The sequence below is a fragment of the Phyllostomus hastatus genome, unplaced genomic scaffold, assembly GCF_019186645.2.
Source record: "Phyllostomus hastatus isolate PE091 unplaced genomic scaffold, TTU_PhHast_1.1 phas_contig_10, whole genome shotgun sequence".
In the NCBI taxonomy this organism is placed as follows: Eukaryota; Metazoa; Chordata; class Mammalia; order Chiroptera; family Phyllostomidae; genus Phyllostomus; species Phyllostomus hastatus.
The window spans coordinates 241,332-259,059 of NW_025333499.1; the positions used below are offsets into that span (position 1 = coordinate 241,332).

The 17,728-nt window shown below is 37.6% G+C and overlaps 1 protein-coding gene and 1 pseudogene across 1 annotated transcript; one reads left to right on the plus strand and one right to left on the minus strand.

Annotated features, from left to right (window-relative positions):
• Positions 1-978: 978 nt before the first annotated feature.
• Positions 979-1,282, minus strand: LOC123815032 (annotated as a pseudogene).
• Positions 1,283-15,397: 14,115 nt separating this feature from the next.
• LOC123814935 (spindlin-2) lies at positions 15,398-17,317 on the plus strand. Its single transcript, XM_045833091.1, has 2 exons — positions 15,398-15,685; positions 16,355-17,317. Exon 2 carries the CDS (start codon positions 16,374-16,376, stop codon positions 17,148-17,150), a length of 777 nt encoding a protein of 258 aa, XP_045689047.1. The 5' UTR covers positions 15,398-15,685; positions 16,355-16,373; the 3' UTR covers positions 17,151-17,317.
• Positions 17,318-17,728: the final 411 nt, after the last annotated feature.

Genomic DNA, 17,728 nt, shown 5'->3' on the forward strand with positions numbered 1-17,728 from the left:
AGTACAAATGGGTAGTTACAGAATAGCCATGGGGATGTAAAGTACAGTATAGGAAATGGAGTAGTCAAAGAACTTCTACACATGACCCATGGACTTGAACAATGGCATTGGATTGCCTGAGGGAGTAGGGGGTGCTGGGTGGAAGGGGGCAAAGAGAGAAAAATAGGACAACTATGATAGCATAATCAAAAAATACAATTTTAAAAAGTTTTTCAGCTTTTCACCTGTGGGTTTGTTATGTATGGCTTTATTATGTTGAGGTATATTCCCTCTATACTCAAATTGCTGATCGTTTTTAATCATAAATGGATCTTTAATATTTTGTTGAGGAGTTTTTAAAAATCTATGTTCATCAGTGATATTGACCTATAATTTTCTCTTTTTTTGTTATGTCTTTATCTGGTTTTGGTATTAGGGTCATGTTGGTCTTATAAAATGAGTTGAGGCAGCTACTCCTGTGGAGGAGCTGCTGGAGGAGGGTTGGGCAAGACAAGCAATTTGGGTGAAGTTGGACCTCAGAGAATAAGTAGGGTGACAATGTTAGCCAGGCAAACGGAGAGTTGAGATCTGGTATCCTTCGGCATGGGTCTGGCTGAGTGGAAGGAGAGTTCAACAAAAGAACAGTGGTGTTTGCCAGTACTTCAGTGCCTGGAGAGAGTTGCCCTGACCTCTGCCCCTCCAACCCTTACCCTGAAGTTAATCAATTTAGTTTCTTTCTGTAAGCCCCTGGTACTTTTTGAGTTGCTGCCTCTGCAATGGAACTTAGAGCAAGTTAATTTGTGTACTTGCCCTTTAAGATCACTGTGTCTCATTCTCCCACAGCCTTTGTCTCTCTGAGATCCAATCCTTGATGGTTTTCAAAGCCAGATGTTATGGGAACTTCTCTTCCTGGCAATTGTGCCCAGACTAGGGAGCCCATATATTCCTATCATTTCTATTTTTTTAACAGGTCTTATTACACACGGAGAAGATTGGGATTCATTCCTTCTTGGCTGCTGTCTTCTTCCTCATGGCTGCAAAGATATTGCTCAACTCTTCTCTCTTCTTGGCACGGATGTGTGCCCGTATTCTTTTCTTGATGAACTTCAGGGCTCTCTTGCACCTAGAGAACTTGAACAGCTCCGTGGCACATTGCTAATAGGGGGCAAAGTCACACACTTCTCAGATCATGTCCTGCGTGAACTTTGTGTGTTTGGTGAGAAGCTTGTGGTGGCTCACTCACATTCTTGTTCACGTTGTAACCCTTGTTGAGGCCCATGGCCACGGGGTAGCACAGAGCCATGGCTACCGCTCCTCAATTGCTGCTTCGGTGGCATCCCTACCATTTCTTAATCAGTACGCTGTAGATGTGAGACCTGTCCACTGCATATGTCTGCTTCTCCAAGCTGTCTCCATGTTTTTTCTTCTTTATATCCTTAGTTATAGGAATTCTGTTCAGCTAATCTTCAGATGATTCTTAGCGATGATTGTTCTATAATTTATTTGTAATTATGATGTGATTGGGGGAGGAGGTGATCTCAGTTTACCTTTTCTGCCATCTTGACTGTAAGTTTATAAGCAGTTTTTTAAATATATCCTTAACATACATCTCACCAGTCCCACTCTCATCTATTTATCCAAGTATATTAAAATTTATGTTCACAAAAAACCTGCACTCAAATGTTTATGACAGCTTTATTCCTAATAGCCAACAACTGGAAACAACTCAAATGCCCATGAAAAGTGTAAATAAATAAACAAACTGTGATACAGTCACACAATGGAATACTATTCAGAAATGAAAGAAATAAACTTGATTCACATACATCATGTATGAACCTTACATTTTGCTAAATGAAAGAAGGCAGACTCCAAATGTTACATAATTTATTATTCCATTTACAATTAAATTTTTATAAAAAAGATATACAGATTGGAAAGAGATGGGTGGTTTTCATTTGCTGGAAGAGATGAACGATTTTCATTGGAAAGAGGTGTTGATTAAAAGGGGGAGATATAACCCTGGCTGGTGTGGCTCAGTGGATTGAATGTTGGCCTGAGAATCAAAAGGTTGCAGGTTTGACTCCCAGTCAGGGCACATGCCTGTGTTGTGGGCAAGGTCCCCAGTAGGGAGTGGGTAAAAGGCAACCACACATTGATGTTCATTCCCCTCTCATTCTCCCTCCCTTTCCCTCTCTCTTAAAATAAATAAATAAAATCTTTTAAGAAATAAATAAAAATAAATATAAAAGATTTTTAAAGGGCATGGAACTGTTCTGTATGGTGCTATGGTGGTAGACATAGGATTTCATGCTTTCATCAACCCCACAGAACTTTACGTTAAAAAAGTGTATTTTGTGAATAGAAGACTATGAAAAAATAACATTAGCAGTATATTTTTCATTTGCATAAGAGGCAATAGAATTGTTTTTACACTTAGATGAGTGCCCTCATTCCACTACAGTGCCCCTCCTTCTGTTGTCTGTAAAGACCACTTAGGTTAGAGCATGGTCTCCTCTACACATTTCAGCAACTAGGTTCTCATAGAGACCAACAGCAGCAGAGGCTTGATGGTTTTAATGAAACTTTCGTGGTTTTAATGAAATGTGTGGGTATAAAAGAAAGGATTAAAAACTCAGAGTTCATTGTCAGCGAGAGCTGTGCTCCAGTCCCACCTCTACCACTTAATGACTAGGACCTTTAGCTTGTTATTGGGCCTCTATGTGCCTCAGTTTCTCATCCGTAAGATGGGGGTAAGAGTATCAAGTCCATAGGGTTGTTGTGAGGATGGAATATGATATCTGTAAATGCCTATACAATGCCAGACATGAGGTAAACACCCAGCAAATGTTTTCTACTTGGTGACTTCACCTCCCTCTGATTATTAAAGTTTTCTTAGAATTAACAACAAAAAGGTGAAGTGACTACAAACATACTAGAGTTCAAACCTCAACTCTAATAATTGAGTTTTATAACTTTGGACTTTCTGAGCTTCAGTTTTCTCATCTATGAAATAGAACGTATGGTGCATTACTGTAAGGGTCCAGGGGTTTGGTCCTAATCTTACCTGCATTTCTCTATTTTACCTTCTTCCCTAAAGATCTTAGTCCACTCACATAGCATCACTTGTCACCCTTTTATCAGTAATTCTACAATCTGACCTCTGTTCAGCCCCCTTGAATGTCTTATTCACCAGACTCATCATCATCAGATTCATTGTGAAGGGTAAGGTGAGGGCATTTACACATTCATTCATTACAAAAAGTCACATATTCATTTTTCACCTACTCTGTACCAGGAATTGTTTTAGGTCCCCAAAACATAGCAGGGACCAAGCAAAGTGATTGCTTCTTGAAGTGGGAGAGACATCTGAGTGAAGAAAACACAAGAAATCTAAATGTCTCAAGATAATTCAGTGTGTTGTTTCAGAGATAAGAACTGGTGTCTATGGATTGAAAATATAGGGAGCCATATTTCCACTGAAAAATAAAAACATTCTGCCATGAAAGAAAAAAAGTATTTTACTGCATGCAAACTAAAAGAAATTAACTATAGTAGCAGCAGAACCAAAGATACAGAAATTGACAAATAAATACAACTATATTACAAATAAATGTCATAAGCACTTCAAAAGTAAGAAAAAAGTAAATTGTAATCAGTTACTTTGGAAAACATGATCTTGTCTGAATACTGCCAGGCTAGAGACAAAAAGAACTGTACGTACACTGACAGCAATTAGTATTTTGGTTGGTAAATTGGTAAATTTGTTTTTTATGTGAGTATGGATTGGCAATTCTACAACTACTTTACATGTTCACAGGTTAGACAATTAAGTAAAAATATTGCAGATAATAGGGTCTAAGTTTCTCGCTGCTGTATTAAAATGTTGCAAGTAAGTAAATTAGGAATAATGAAATAAACCCTGTGGTCAAAAGAACACAAAAACCAACCTTAACATGTTCCCAATCATCAGAGTGGGAATCATCTGAATAATAAAATAAATAAGGTAATTGACGTAGCTCAGTGGATTGAGCGTGGGCTGTGAACCAAAGTGTAGCAGGTTAAATTCCCAGTAAATTAAATAAATAAATAAATAGATAGATAGATAAATAAATAAATAAATAAATAAATAAAATCTTAAAAAATAAGGTAGTTGATTACCCAGAGATTGCAAAAATGTCTTTAATTAATACTGATGTTTTTCTTAAAGGTTTTATTTATTTATTTCTAGACAGGGGAAGGGTGTGAGAAAGAGAGGGAGAGAAACATCAGTGTGTGATTGTCTTTCACATGCCCCCTACTGGGGACCTACAAGCAACCCAGGCTTGTGCTTTGGCTGGGAATTGAACAAGCGACCCTTTGGTTCTCAGACCAGCACTCAATGCACTGAGCCACACCAGCCATGGCTAATTAATATTGATGTTAATAAATGTTCGAATAAGTAGGTGAGTAAGAGAAAAGGAACGCCTCTGCTATTAACCATGAAGAGTTCAATATTTTATCTTAGTACCGAGACAGAGATTGTTATGCTCACCAATATTGGTTTTTCTCCTCTTGCCTCTAAGTATTCACCTAATTTGAATTTTCTAGATCCCTTCCAGTTGGATTGAAACTTTATGTCTGAGGTCTTACCACATAGAATTTTGGTAGAAATCATAGGTGCTATTTATTTATTTATTTATTTATTTAGAGATATTTTATTGTTTATGCTATTACAGATGTCCCAATATTTCCTCTTTGTCTCTGTCCACCCAGCCCCCCCACTTCCTCAGGCAACCCCAAACACATTTCCAAGTACATGGGTCATTCATATATGTCCTTTGACCCCTTCACCTTCTTTCAACCAGTCCCCATCTTCTCCCGTCCCTCTTACAGCTGTCAGTCTATGCCATGTTTCTATGTCTCTGATTCAATTTTGGTCCTTAGTTTATTTTGTTCATTAAATTCCACTTATAAGTGAAATCATAGGATATTTGTCTATCATTGGCTGGTTTATTTCACTTGGCATAATAGTTTCCAGTTCCATCCATGCTGTTGCAAAAGGTAAGAGTTCCTCCTTTTTTTATTCACTCCAGCGTAGTATTCCATTTTGTGAGTATACCACAGGTTTTTTATTCACTCATCTACTAATGGGCAATTTAGCTGTTTCCAACTCTTGGCTATTGTAAATAGTGCAGTTATGAACATAAAGATGTGTAAGTTCTTTTGTAATGGTATTTCGGGATTTTTAGGATATATTTACAGAAGTGGAATCGCTGGGTCAAAAGGCAGTTCTGTTTTTAATTTTTTGAGGAAACTCAATACTGTTTTCCACAGTGGCTGCACCAGTCTGCATTCCCACCAACAGTGCACTAGGGTTCCCTTTTCTCCACAACCTCTCCAGCACTTGTTGTTTGTTCACTTATTAATGATAACCATTTTGGCAGGTGTGAGGTGATAACTCATTGTGGTTTTAATTTACATCTCTCTGATGATTAGTGATATTGAGTATTTTTTCATGTGTATGGGACATCTGTATGACCTCCCTGGAGAAGAGTATATTCAGGTCCTTTTCTCATTTTTAAATTGGGTTGTTTGTCTTCCTGATGTGAGTCATATAAGTTCCTTACATATTTTGGAGGTTAAACACTTCTCCAATGTATTAATGGCAAATATGTTCTCATATACAGTGGGTTCCTTTTGCATTTTGATGATGGGTTTTGTAGCAGTACAGAAGCTTTTTAATTTGATGTAGTCCCATTTGTTTATTCTTTCCTTTGTTCCCCTTGCCTTGGGAGATATATCGGCAAAAATATTGCTACACAAGATATCTGAAATTCTATTGCCTCTGTTTTCCACTAGGATTTTTATGGTGTCATGACTTATATTTAAATTTTTTATCTATTTTGACTTTATTCTGGTGTACAGTGTAAACTGATGGTCTAGTTTCATCTTTTTGCATGTACCAGTCCAGTTCTCCTAGTACTATTTATTGAAGAGACTGGCTTTATTCCATTGTGTGCACTTGCCTCTTTTGTCAAATATTAATTGACCATAGAGACATAGGTTTATTACTGGACTCTCTATTCTGTTCCATTGATCTATGTGTCTGTTCTTATACCAGTACCAGGCTGTTTTTATTATAGTGGACTTGTAGTATAGTTTGATATCAGATATTGTAATCCTTCCAACTTTGCTCTTCTTTCTCAAAATTGCTGAGGTGATTCAGGGTATTTTTTGGTTTGGAATATTTGTTCTATATATGTGAAGTATGCCATTGGTATTTTAATAGGAATGACATTGAATCTATAGATTGCTTTGGGTAGTATGGGCATTTTAATAGTGTTAATTCTTCCTATCCATGAACATGGTACATGCTTCTCCTTATTTGTACCTTCCTTAATTTCTTTCTTCAATGTCCTATAGTTTCCCAAGCACAGGTCTTTTACCTCCTTCATTGAATTTATTCCTGGGTACATAGGTGCCATTTAAAGTCCTATCTTCTAAAAAGTCTAGAGCTATGCCAAACAATATGGTTGCCTCTAGCCACATATGGCTATTGAATATCTGAAAGGTGACTAGTCTGAAATGAGATGTTCTGTAAGTATAAAATACACACTAAAAACATAAGTTTAAATGTATCACTAATAATATATATTAATTGTACATTGAAGTTATACTATTTTGAGCATGTTGAGTTTAATATATTATTAAATTTATTTTTACCTGTTTCAAACAGGTAATGTAATAATAATTAATACATTTTAATGCAATAATTAATACACTTAAACTACACATGTCACTCATCTATTTTTTCAGCTTTGAGATATAATTGACATATAACATGTAAGTTTAAGGTATACAATGTAATGATTTTATATATGTATACATTGCAAAATGATTACTACAATAAAGTTGAGTAAAAATATTCATCACCTCACACAGTTACATGTTTTTGTGTATTTATGTGATGAGAATTTTTGAAATCTAGTCACTTAGCAACTTTCAAATATATAATACATAATATAGTAACCATGCTGCACTTTACATTCTCAGAACTTATTCATTTTTTCACTGGAAGCTTGTACCCTTTGACCAACTTTATCCATTTTTCCACCCACAACAACCTACATCCCTGGCAATCACTAATTTGTTCTCTGTTTCTATGAGTTTGAGTTTCTTAGATTTCATATAAAAGTAAAATTACACAGCATTTGTATTTCTCTGACTTATTTCACTTATCATAATGCCTTCAAGGTCCATCCCTGTTGTCACAGGCGTCCTTATTTTTTATGGCTGAATAATATTTAATTATACACACACACACACACACACACACACACACACAATCACATCTTATACATTCAGCCATCAGTGGACACTTAGGTTGTTTCCATGTCTTAGCTATTGTAAGTAGTGTCACAATGAACATAAGGGTGCAGATATCTCTTTGAGATAATGATTTATTTACTTTAAATGTATTCCCAGAAGTGGAATTGCTGAATCATAAGATTGTTCTATTTTTAAATTTTTAAGGAATTTCCATATTTTTTTCTTAGTGCTGTTACCAATTTACATTCCCACCAACCATGAACAAGGGTTCCCCTTTCTCCATACCCTTGCCAGCACTTGTTATTGCTTGTCTTTTTTTATAATAGCCATTCTAACAGGTACGAAGTGATATCTCATTTTAGTTTTGATTTGCATTTTTTATTATTAGTGATATTGATTAGCTTTTTATGTACCAGCTGGCTATTTAAATATCTTCTTTGGAAAAATGTTCATTCATATCCTTTGCCAATTTTTATTTGGATTGTTTTTGTTTTTGCTTGTACTCTTGAGTTCTATGAGCTCTTTACATGTCCTGGAGATGAACCTCTTAGTAGGTAGGTGTTTTGCAAATGTTTTCTCCTAATCTATATATTGCCTTTCCTTTTTTGTTGATTGTTAATTTTCTTGTGCATAGCTTTTAGGTTTGATGTAGTCCCTCTTGTTGATTTTTACTTTTGTTGCTGTGCTTTGAGTGATATATCTATAAAATCATCACTAAGACCAATGTCAATGAAGTTTTTTCTTATGTTTTCTTTAATCCATTTTGAGTGCATTTTTATTAACAGTGTAAGGTAGAGGTCCAGTTTCATTCTTTGGACATGAATGTCCAGTTTCTCTGGCACCATTTATTTATTTATTTATTTTTTTAGAGAGGGAAGGGAGGGAGATAGAGAGAGAGAGACTCATCAATGTGCGGTTGCTGTGGGTCATGGCCTGCAACCCAGGCATGTGCCCTGACTGGGAACTGAACCTGCCACACATTGGTTCGCAGCCTGCGCTCAATCCACTGAGCTATGCCAGCCAGGGCTTACCATTTATTTTTTAATTAATTTATATTGTTGTTTAATTACAGTTGTCCCCATTTCCCCCCATTACTCTCCCCTGCTCTACCCACACCCCAACTCCCACATTCAATCCTCCCCACCTGTTGTCTTTCTTCATGGGTCCTTAGTACATGTTCCTTGACTTGACCCTTGCCCTTCTTTCCCTGTTACCCCCTCTTTTCTCCCTTGTGGTTACTGTCAGTTTGTTCTTCATTTCCATGTTTCTGGTTCTATTTTGCTTGCTTGTTTCTTTTGTTGATTAGGTTCCACTCATAGGTGAGATCATATGGTATTTGTCTTTCGCCACCTGGCTTATTTCACTTAGCATAATGTTCTATAGTTAAGAGACTGTCTTTTCTCAGCTGCATATTCTTGATTTCCTTGTACACATAACTTATCTTAATATTTCCATTGGATGGTGCTACACTAGAAAATTCCTCCTACCTTTCCCTTTCTTCAGTTGTTGGCCAGCTAGGTGGAGAATATCTAGTGAAGGATCATGAAGTCATTGAAAATTGCTGAGATTTGATGAGACTGAGGTGCCCTTTTCCTTGAATTAGCAATTTTAGTAACTCTGCTCACTGACTGGAAACACCTGCATTGAACTATTTCATGTGTGAGAAATGTTTTCATATTACATGAATAATATTGGGATGGTGTTTGTAAAAGAAGTAAACATGAACTAATAATGCAAGTAGCATAGGAAAGAGTTGATGAAAATAAAGAGGATATGGGTATTGAAGTAGGTATTTTAAGTGAGGTCTGTATGTTAGCTCTCATCATGAATATAAGGAACAGAGAATTAAGATAGTGGAAAAGAGCACTGGCTGGTGTGACGCAGTGGACTGAGTGCTGGTCTGCGAAGCAGAGGGTTGCTAGAGTGATTCCCAGTCAGGGCACATGCCTGGGTTGCAGGCCAGGTCCCCAGGAGGGGACATGTGAGAGGCAACCACACATTAATGTTTCTCTCCTTCTCTTTCTCCCTCCTTTCCCCTCTCTGAAAATAAATAAATAATTTTTTTAGAAAAGAAGTAATGCAAGTTCAAAGTTCTGGAAGTGGGAGAACATTTTGCTTGTTCAAGGAGCACCAACAATGCCAACGTAGAAGGAGCTCAGTTAGATGATAGGTTGAACCATTTGGGATAACTGATATTTGACCTAATGTGGCCTATGAAAATAGAAATTTTATACTCCTATACTTCAATGTGATACCTGAGAATAATAGTAAGTAATATCAGAAAGATAACAGAATAGGGGCAGGAGCTGCGCCATGTACAGTGTTGTAAGAAACTCTAGGTACTTTGGCTTTTCCTCTAAGTGAAATTGGGAGCCATTGTAGGTTTTGACTGATATATGAGATCAGAATATAAAAGGACATGAGTACAAGCAATCAATCTAGTAAGGAGGCCTTTGCAATAAACTGGTTATAGAATGAGGATGACTCAAATTAGGGTAGTAATAGTGAAAATGTTTAAAATGGTCATATTTGGGACAAATTTTGAAAGTAAGGCCAACATAATCATGACAAATTAGATGAGGGCTATCATAAAGATTTACATTCAATTCATACCATAAGCAAATGGAAAGATGGAGTTTCTATTTACTGTGATGGGAAAGTAGGTCTGTAGGTAAAGCAGGTTTTAGAAGAAATATAACACTCTCAGAATGGATATATTGACTTTGTTAGGCAGCCCCATGGAGAGGTTAAGTAAGTAACTGAATTTATAAGTCTGGAGTGCAGAGAGAGGTCAGCTGAAACATACAAATTCAAGACTTTACAATTCATAGATGACATTTAAAGCCATAAGCCTGGATGAAATGACCAAGGGAGAGAGTGTAGATAGAGAAGATGTCCACAGACTGAGACCAGGGACACAGCAAAATTAAGAGATGGGCATAATAAAGAGGAATGAATAAAAAAGACAAAGAAATAGCCAGTGAGTTACCAGAAAAACCTGGAGTGTAGGATCCTCAAAGTCAAATAAAAAAGCTTGTATTGAAAAATGGATGATCAAAGGCTGCTGATTAATAAACAATGAAGGAGAAAAATTAATGAAAATTAGAGGCCATTGAAGACCTTAAGAGCAGTTTTATGGAATGCTGGGGGAATGGGCAGGGGAACCAGACTAGAATAGGAAGAGGGTTTAGAGAGACAATGAAAGGGAAAAAATCATAATAGATAAGCAACTCTTTCAAGTTTTAATGCAAAGCAGAAGAGAAAAATGAGGTAAGCCACTGGAAGAGTAAGTGGAATCCAAAGAGAGTATTTTTGAGAAGGGAAAAGTAACAGTGTTTTTTATGCTGAATGCTTGATGCAAAAATAAGAATGTTGTAGAAAATAGAAAAAATATGGCAAAATTTATGCTTTGAAATTTTCACCAATATTAACATACTTCATCTCATTTAAGACAAAGTTTCACAGAAAGGACAAAAATTACATGATCATATTAATAGATTAGAAAAAGCATTTGATAAGGTACAGCACCCATTTATGATAAAAAACACTCAGCAAAGTAGGAGTAGAGGGATCATACCTCAACATAATAAAGGCCATATATGAGAAACCTACAGCCAACATCATATTCAATGGGAAAAAACTAAAACTTTCTCACTAAGATCAAGAACAAGACAACGATGTCCGTTTTCACCACTTCTATTCAACATAGTATTGGAAGTTCTAGACACAGCAATCAGACAAGAAAAAGAAATAAAAGGCATCCAAATTGGAAAGGAGGAAGTAAAACTGTCACTTTTTGCAGATGACATGATAATGTACATTTAAACACTATAGACTACACCAAAAAACTACTTGACCTAATAAGTGAATTTGGCAAAGCAGTGGAATACAAACTCAGTATTCAGAAATCAAAGGCATTTTTGTACACCAACAACAAAATATCAGAAACAGAAATCAGGAAAAAATCCCATTTGATATAGCAACAAGAAAAATAATGTGCCTAGGAATAAAACTAACCAAGGAGGTAAAAGACCTGTACTCAGAAAACTACACAACACTGAAGAAAGAAATTAAGGAAGACACAAATAAATGGAAGCACATATACTGTGTTCATGGACTAGAAGAACTATCATCATCAAAATGTCCATATTACCCAGAGTGATTTATAGATTCAATGCAATCCCCATTAAGGTACCAATGACATATTTCACAGATATAGAACAAAGATTTCAAAAATTTATGTGGAACAATAAATGAACCTGAACAGCCTCAGCAATTTTGAGAAAGAAGAACAAAGTAGGAGGGATCACATTACCTCATATCAAACTATACTACAAGACTGCTTTAATTAAAATAGTCTGGTACCAGCATACAAATATACACATAGATCAATGGAACAGAATAGAGAGCTCAGAAATAAACCGATGTCTCTATGGTGAATTAATATTCAACAAAGGGGACAGGAGCATTAAGTGGAGTAAAAATAACCTCTTCAACAAATGTTGTTGGAAGATCTGGGAAGCTACATGCAAAATAATGAAACTCAACCACCAACTTATACCATACACAAAAATAAAATCAAGATGGATAAGAGACTTCAATATAAGTCCTGACACCTTAAAAGTCCTAGAGGAAAACATAGGCAAGAAAATTTCAGACATTCCACTAAGTAATATTTTCATCCATATGTCCCCTAGAGCAAAGAATATAAAAGAAAGAATAAACAAATGGGACTACATTAAATTAAAAAGCTTCTGCACAGCTAAAGAGAACATCAGCAGAATGAAAAGGGAACCAACTGTTTGGGGAAACATATTTACCAACGATACCTCAGACAATGGTTTGATCTCCAAAATATATAAAGAATTCATGTGACTCCACACTAGGAAGACAAACAATCCAATTAAAAAATGGGCAAAGGACCTGAATAGACACTTCTCCAAGGAGGACATACAGAAGGCTCAGAGACATATGAAAGGATGGCCAGCATCATTAGCCATCAGAGAGATGCAAGTTAAAACCACAATGAGGTACCATTTCACACAAGTCAGAATGGTCATCATTAACAAATCAACAAACAACAAGTACTGGTGAGGTTGTGGAGAAAAGGGAACCCTAGTACACTGCTGGTGGGAATGCAGACTGGCACATCCACTGTGGAAAGCAGTATGGAATTTCCTCAAAAAACCTGAAAATGGAACTGCCTTTTGACCCAGTAATTCCATTGCTGGGATTATATCCTAAGAATCCTGAAATACCAATTCAAAGAACCTATGCACCGCTATGCTCATAGCAGTGTTATTTATAATATCCAAGGTCTGCAAACAGCCTACATGTGCCCACATGTAAATGAGTGGATCAAAATATTATGGTACATTTACACAATGGAATACTACACAGCAGAGAGAAAGAAGCTCCTACATTTTGTTACAGCATGGATGTAACTGGAGAGTATTATGATAAGTGAATTAAGCCAGGTAGTGAAAGATAAATAGCATATGATTTCACCTATAAGTAGAACCTAATCAACAAAACAAACAAGCGAGGAAAATAGAATCAGAGACATGGAAATAAAGAACAAACTGACAGTAACCAGAAGGGAGTGGGGAGGGTGATAATGGGGAAAGAAGAAGGGTCAAGTCAAGGAACATGTATAAAGACCAGTGGACAAAGACAATGGGTGGGGAGGATTGAATGTGGGAGATGGGCTGTGAGTAGGGCAGGGGAGAGTAATGGGGGGGGGAATAAGGACAACTATAGTTGAACAATAAGAAAAAGAAACTTAAAATTAAAAAAGACAAAGTATTTTACATATGTTGTCATAAAAAGTAGCATCCTATTATTTCCATTTGCTTTCTTTAGTTTTTCTCCTTTTCTTAGTTTTTCATATTTTAACATCTCTAAAATTGATCTGTGTCTAACAATTAATGCCTTATCTTAGTTGACTTGGTGGTCATTTTCTTTTTTTATTGGCACACAAAAAAGTGTGTCTCAAAAGTAATAGTATGTTACACTCAGTGATATTCAAAATATATTTTCTATGGGTACATATGAAGGCAAAAAAGAAAACTCATAACAAGGATACCAATCGGGGGGAACAACTGTGGTTGTGAAGGTTTGTAAATTTTTGTGTACAATATTCCAATAATTTAAATGGAATAGATACTAATATTTTATGTGTAAATTAAATTTTTACACAGAATATTACAACTGGCTAACTTTAGAGTCAATGATATATAAGGGAATTAAAAAAGATGAGCAATTTAAAAGCAATATGTGAAAAGAAACTCACACTACAGGAATACTGAATGGCCAAAACACAAGAAAATAAGTTGAAAGTCACCAATTATCAGAAAAATGTAATGAGCTGCCATTCCTCACTATTTTTGCACATACCAGAAAGATGATATATATCAAGAGTTGTCCAGAAGATGGAGAAGAAGGAATACCTATAGTGTTGAGTATACCATAATTTGGTACAGCCAATCAATGTAGCAATTTGACACCATTTATGAACTTTCAAGAGCTTATACATACAACTCAATATTTCTTCTTTTAGTGCATATACTGTAGCAATTCTGGGACAAGTACAAGAAGATATTATTGTAGCATTATTTTTAAAAATGAAATTTGAAATGAATGAAAATGATATCAAAAGCGGAATGGACATTTAACAATATTGTTCAATGGATGACAAAATGTCATATCTTCAAGAGTTTGAAGGTGGCAAGAAATGTCAGAAATACAACACAGATAAATTTTTTTAAATATTCAGTAATAAAAGTAAGATTCAGAAAAATAGCATACCTTTGGTAAAACTAAGCTTAAAATAAAGCATAGGCAAGTTAGATTGAGGAACATCAGAGTTCTATTTCAGATTTGTTGACAATGTAATCATTAAGAAAATACATTTTCTTGAATATCCTAAGTGTAGACTTACATAGTAAAAAAAGGTTCTAGAAAATATTGTTTAACTAAATACACTCTTGGCTATAACATGTAGAGATATCATATTCTTACATCGGGGTCATAATGACTCAGTGCCATACACCAGAAATGTCAGGTATAGGCAATTAAAAAAAGGATTATTATTTTCCCCCAAGAGTATGGGGTAATTACCATTCAGAATGTACATTTAAAAAATAAATGAGACAGAAAATGTATAGTATTCGTTTGTGTGTGTGTATGATTGTCAGAATACACAAAAATGAATAATGGATATTAACATTAGAGAAGGAGAAGGGAATAAGAACAGGGCTTGAGGATAATAGAAAATTAAATTTTATTGTTAATAATTTATTTCTACTTTTAAATACTTCAGTAAAAACAGGTAAAATTAATTTTTATTGTAGAATAGTACATTTAATATTGCTATAAACACTGTGTCTTCAAAGTACCATAACAATGACTTTACAAATAATTTTTAACAAATGATTTTTCAAAATGATCTGAGATTTCTAAGAGATTAGAAAAAAGGAAGAGGAAATAATGAGTGTTAATGTTTTGCTGTTGAGTTCTGGCGAATGAGAAGTGGATTATTTTCTTCAAGTGAATTTTCTGAATTTTACAGTGTGTACATTGTGCATGTAGTTCTTTTTATCAATCGGGGGGGGAATAAAAGGAAAAAATATATATTCAAGAAATAAAGCCTGGGAATGACCAGAGAGTAAAAATTTCCTAGGGATTGGGTCAAGATGGCAGACTAAGCACTAGTGCATTTCTCTCATTCCACCACAAATCCCTTTAAATGACAAGGAAAGACAGGTTTGTGAATATAAAGAATACCTCCAGTAAAGCACCGGGTAAAGGAAAGGGCAAATTCCTAGATGGAAAACAGATGGGGCAGGGGCACAGAGGTGGGGGTTGGGTGGAGTGGGGGTGGGGAGTCTGGGGCCCCTGAACTGGAGAAAAGGAGGCTGGGTGGCTGGGAGTGGGGGTGGTTGTGCTCTGGATTTTGGAAAGGGGCGGGTCCAGGAGGGGACCGGCACTTCCCAAGCCCCGGGCAGAGGTGGGCGTGAGAGTTGGGGGAGGGGGGCGCACGTTGTTTGGCAGGAAGAGGAGGCCTCCCTCCTGGCAGGAAGCTGCGCTACGGAAGGAGGGAGGAGACTGCTGCAGCAGTAGCTGCTGGTGGGATCCTGATGTGGCAGAGGGGTGTCTGCCGCCGTCCTGGAGGCAGAGAGCCCGTGAGCACAGTGCTGGAGACGTATCCACCATCCTCTTGGCGTGCCTGGCCGCCTCCTAGACACGCTTCTCGTCTACGGATTCTCTCCAAACAGCTTCAGCAAGCTCCCGGCTCGGCGCCTGCTGAGCCTCTTTCCACACAGGCTCACAGCGCCGGCAGGAACAACGTGTCTGATTTGGACACGTGAGGCCCGCGATCGCCGGACGCGGGAAGGTGGGCACTGGACTAGAAAACGGGAGGATGGGGGTTAGTTTGTGTCAGGCAGGACAGTTGGGGTAACTTCTGGGGTGGGACATGAGAAATACTTGAGAAGAGTGACTTGGGCACTTGCGGTGAGAGTGAGGAGTCGAAAATCACCTGGATGGTGTGCAAAGGTGGCCAGAAAGGGAGATAGGTTTCTTGTGGGCTCCCAGCGGGAAAATGGGGATGAACAGTAAGCAGATGAAGGAGAGAGGGATGAACTCCAGGCAGAAGGCATTATTATGGGGAGCAAGAGGGATGAAGAGCAGGCTGCGATGGGCAAGGGACATATGGACTACACTAGTGGAAATGGGACAGATGGAGAGAGGTCTAAGAAATGATGAATACTTGTGTTTGGTGTGGGGACTCTAAGATAGCAACAGAAGGTAAAGCAGTATGCAAAGGACCCTGATCTCTACTGCTGGGGCCTCAGTCAAAACAACCACCACCTCTCTAAAACTCCATCAGAGTCAAACGAGCCTGGAGGGGGGGCACTGCAGGCAAGCGTCCATAATATCTTGATAACCAGCATTCCTGTTAGACATATCTAAATAATTTGGGTGGCAGTGTACCTAGTGCCCAGGGATTTTGCGATAGAGAAAAAAAATTTCATGCCATAATACACTAAATGTTTCTCCCTAGCCTTTCTCCACCTGCAGGTATGAAGACCCCCCAAAAAAAGGAAGCTGCAGGACAAGAAACCAGAGAAAATGTCAGTCGCCACACTGGATCTGCAAATATGAGGAAGAAAAAATCCTCTCAAAAGAAGCACAGGGGCAGACCTTCATCCCAGCCCCGCAGGAACCTCGTGGGCTGTAGAATTTCACATGGATGGAAGGAAGGCGATGAGCCCATCACCCAGTGGAAAGGAACCGTTCTGGATCAGGTGCCTATAAATCCTTCTCTTTATCTGGTGAAATATGACGGAATTGACTGTGTCTATGGACTGGAACTTCACAAAGATGAAAGGATTTTAAAGCTTAAAATCCTTCCTGATAAGGTGCCATTTTCTCGAGTCAGAGATTTGCACCTTGCAAATACCATAATTGGTAAAGCTGTGGAACATATTTTTGAGGGCGAGCATGGTTCTAAGGATGAATGGAGAGGGATGGTCTTAGCCCAAGCACCAATCATGAAAGCCTGGTTTTATATCACCTATGAGAAAGATCCTGTCTTGTACATGTACCAGCTTCTAGATGATTACAAAGAAGGAGACCTCCGTATCATGCCAGAGTCCAGTGAGTCTCCTCCAGCAGAGAGGGAACCAGAAGGAGTTGTAGATGGCCTGATAGGTAAACATGTGGAATATACCAAAGAAGATGGCTCCAAACGGACAGGCAAGGTCATTCACCAAGTCAAAGCCAAACCCTCTGTGTATTTCATCAAGTTTGATGATGACTTCCATATCTATGTCTATGATTTGGTGAAAAAGTCCTAACTGTTAGGGTACAATTGGCCACATTTTTGGAGGTAATGTGTGGCTTGGAGACACAAAAAAATGTAACTTTTTAATGTATAGAAAGCTTTAGAGTTCCTACTAACCAACATCATTGCCAGCATAAATTGTTGATTTGTTCTGAAAAATACAAATGTATATGGACATGACATGTGTGGAAGGACTTTTTCATGTTAAATATATATGATCATGTTTGGTGGATGGGGTATGAAAGGAAGGGACAGCTGTAAATTCAGGCTGTGAACAAAGTTCAGCTAGTATCATAATCAGTCATCTAAAAATGGAATAGGGCTTAGCTGGCCTGGTCTTGGGAGGAGGGAGGAGAAGGAACTAGAGATGGGGTGTGGGGGGAGGGGAAATGGGAGGTGACTACTTAGGAAGAGGTGGGGAGGGGCCAGAAATGGGAGTCTCCTTGGGTGAGGAATGTCTTAGGAGGGGGAGGCACCCAACTGGAAGGAGGTAAAGAACAAAGGAGGGAGAAGGAGATTTTGGGATTTAGAGGACAACACAGAATAAATTGAGTGTGTGTGTGTGTGTGGGGGGGTGGTGCACAGAGAAGC

Excerpts from the sequence above, each read along its gene's own strand:
- LOC123814935 (XM_045833091.1), top strand. The coding sequence starts at position 16,374 with ATGAAGACCCCCCAAAAAAAGGAAGCTGCAGGACAAGAAACCAGAGAA.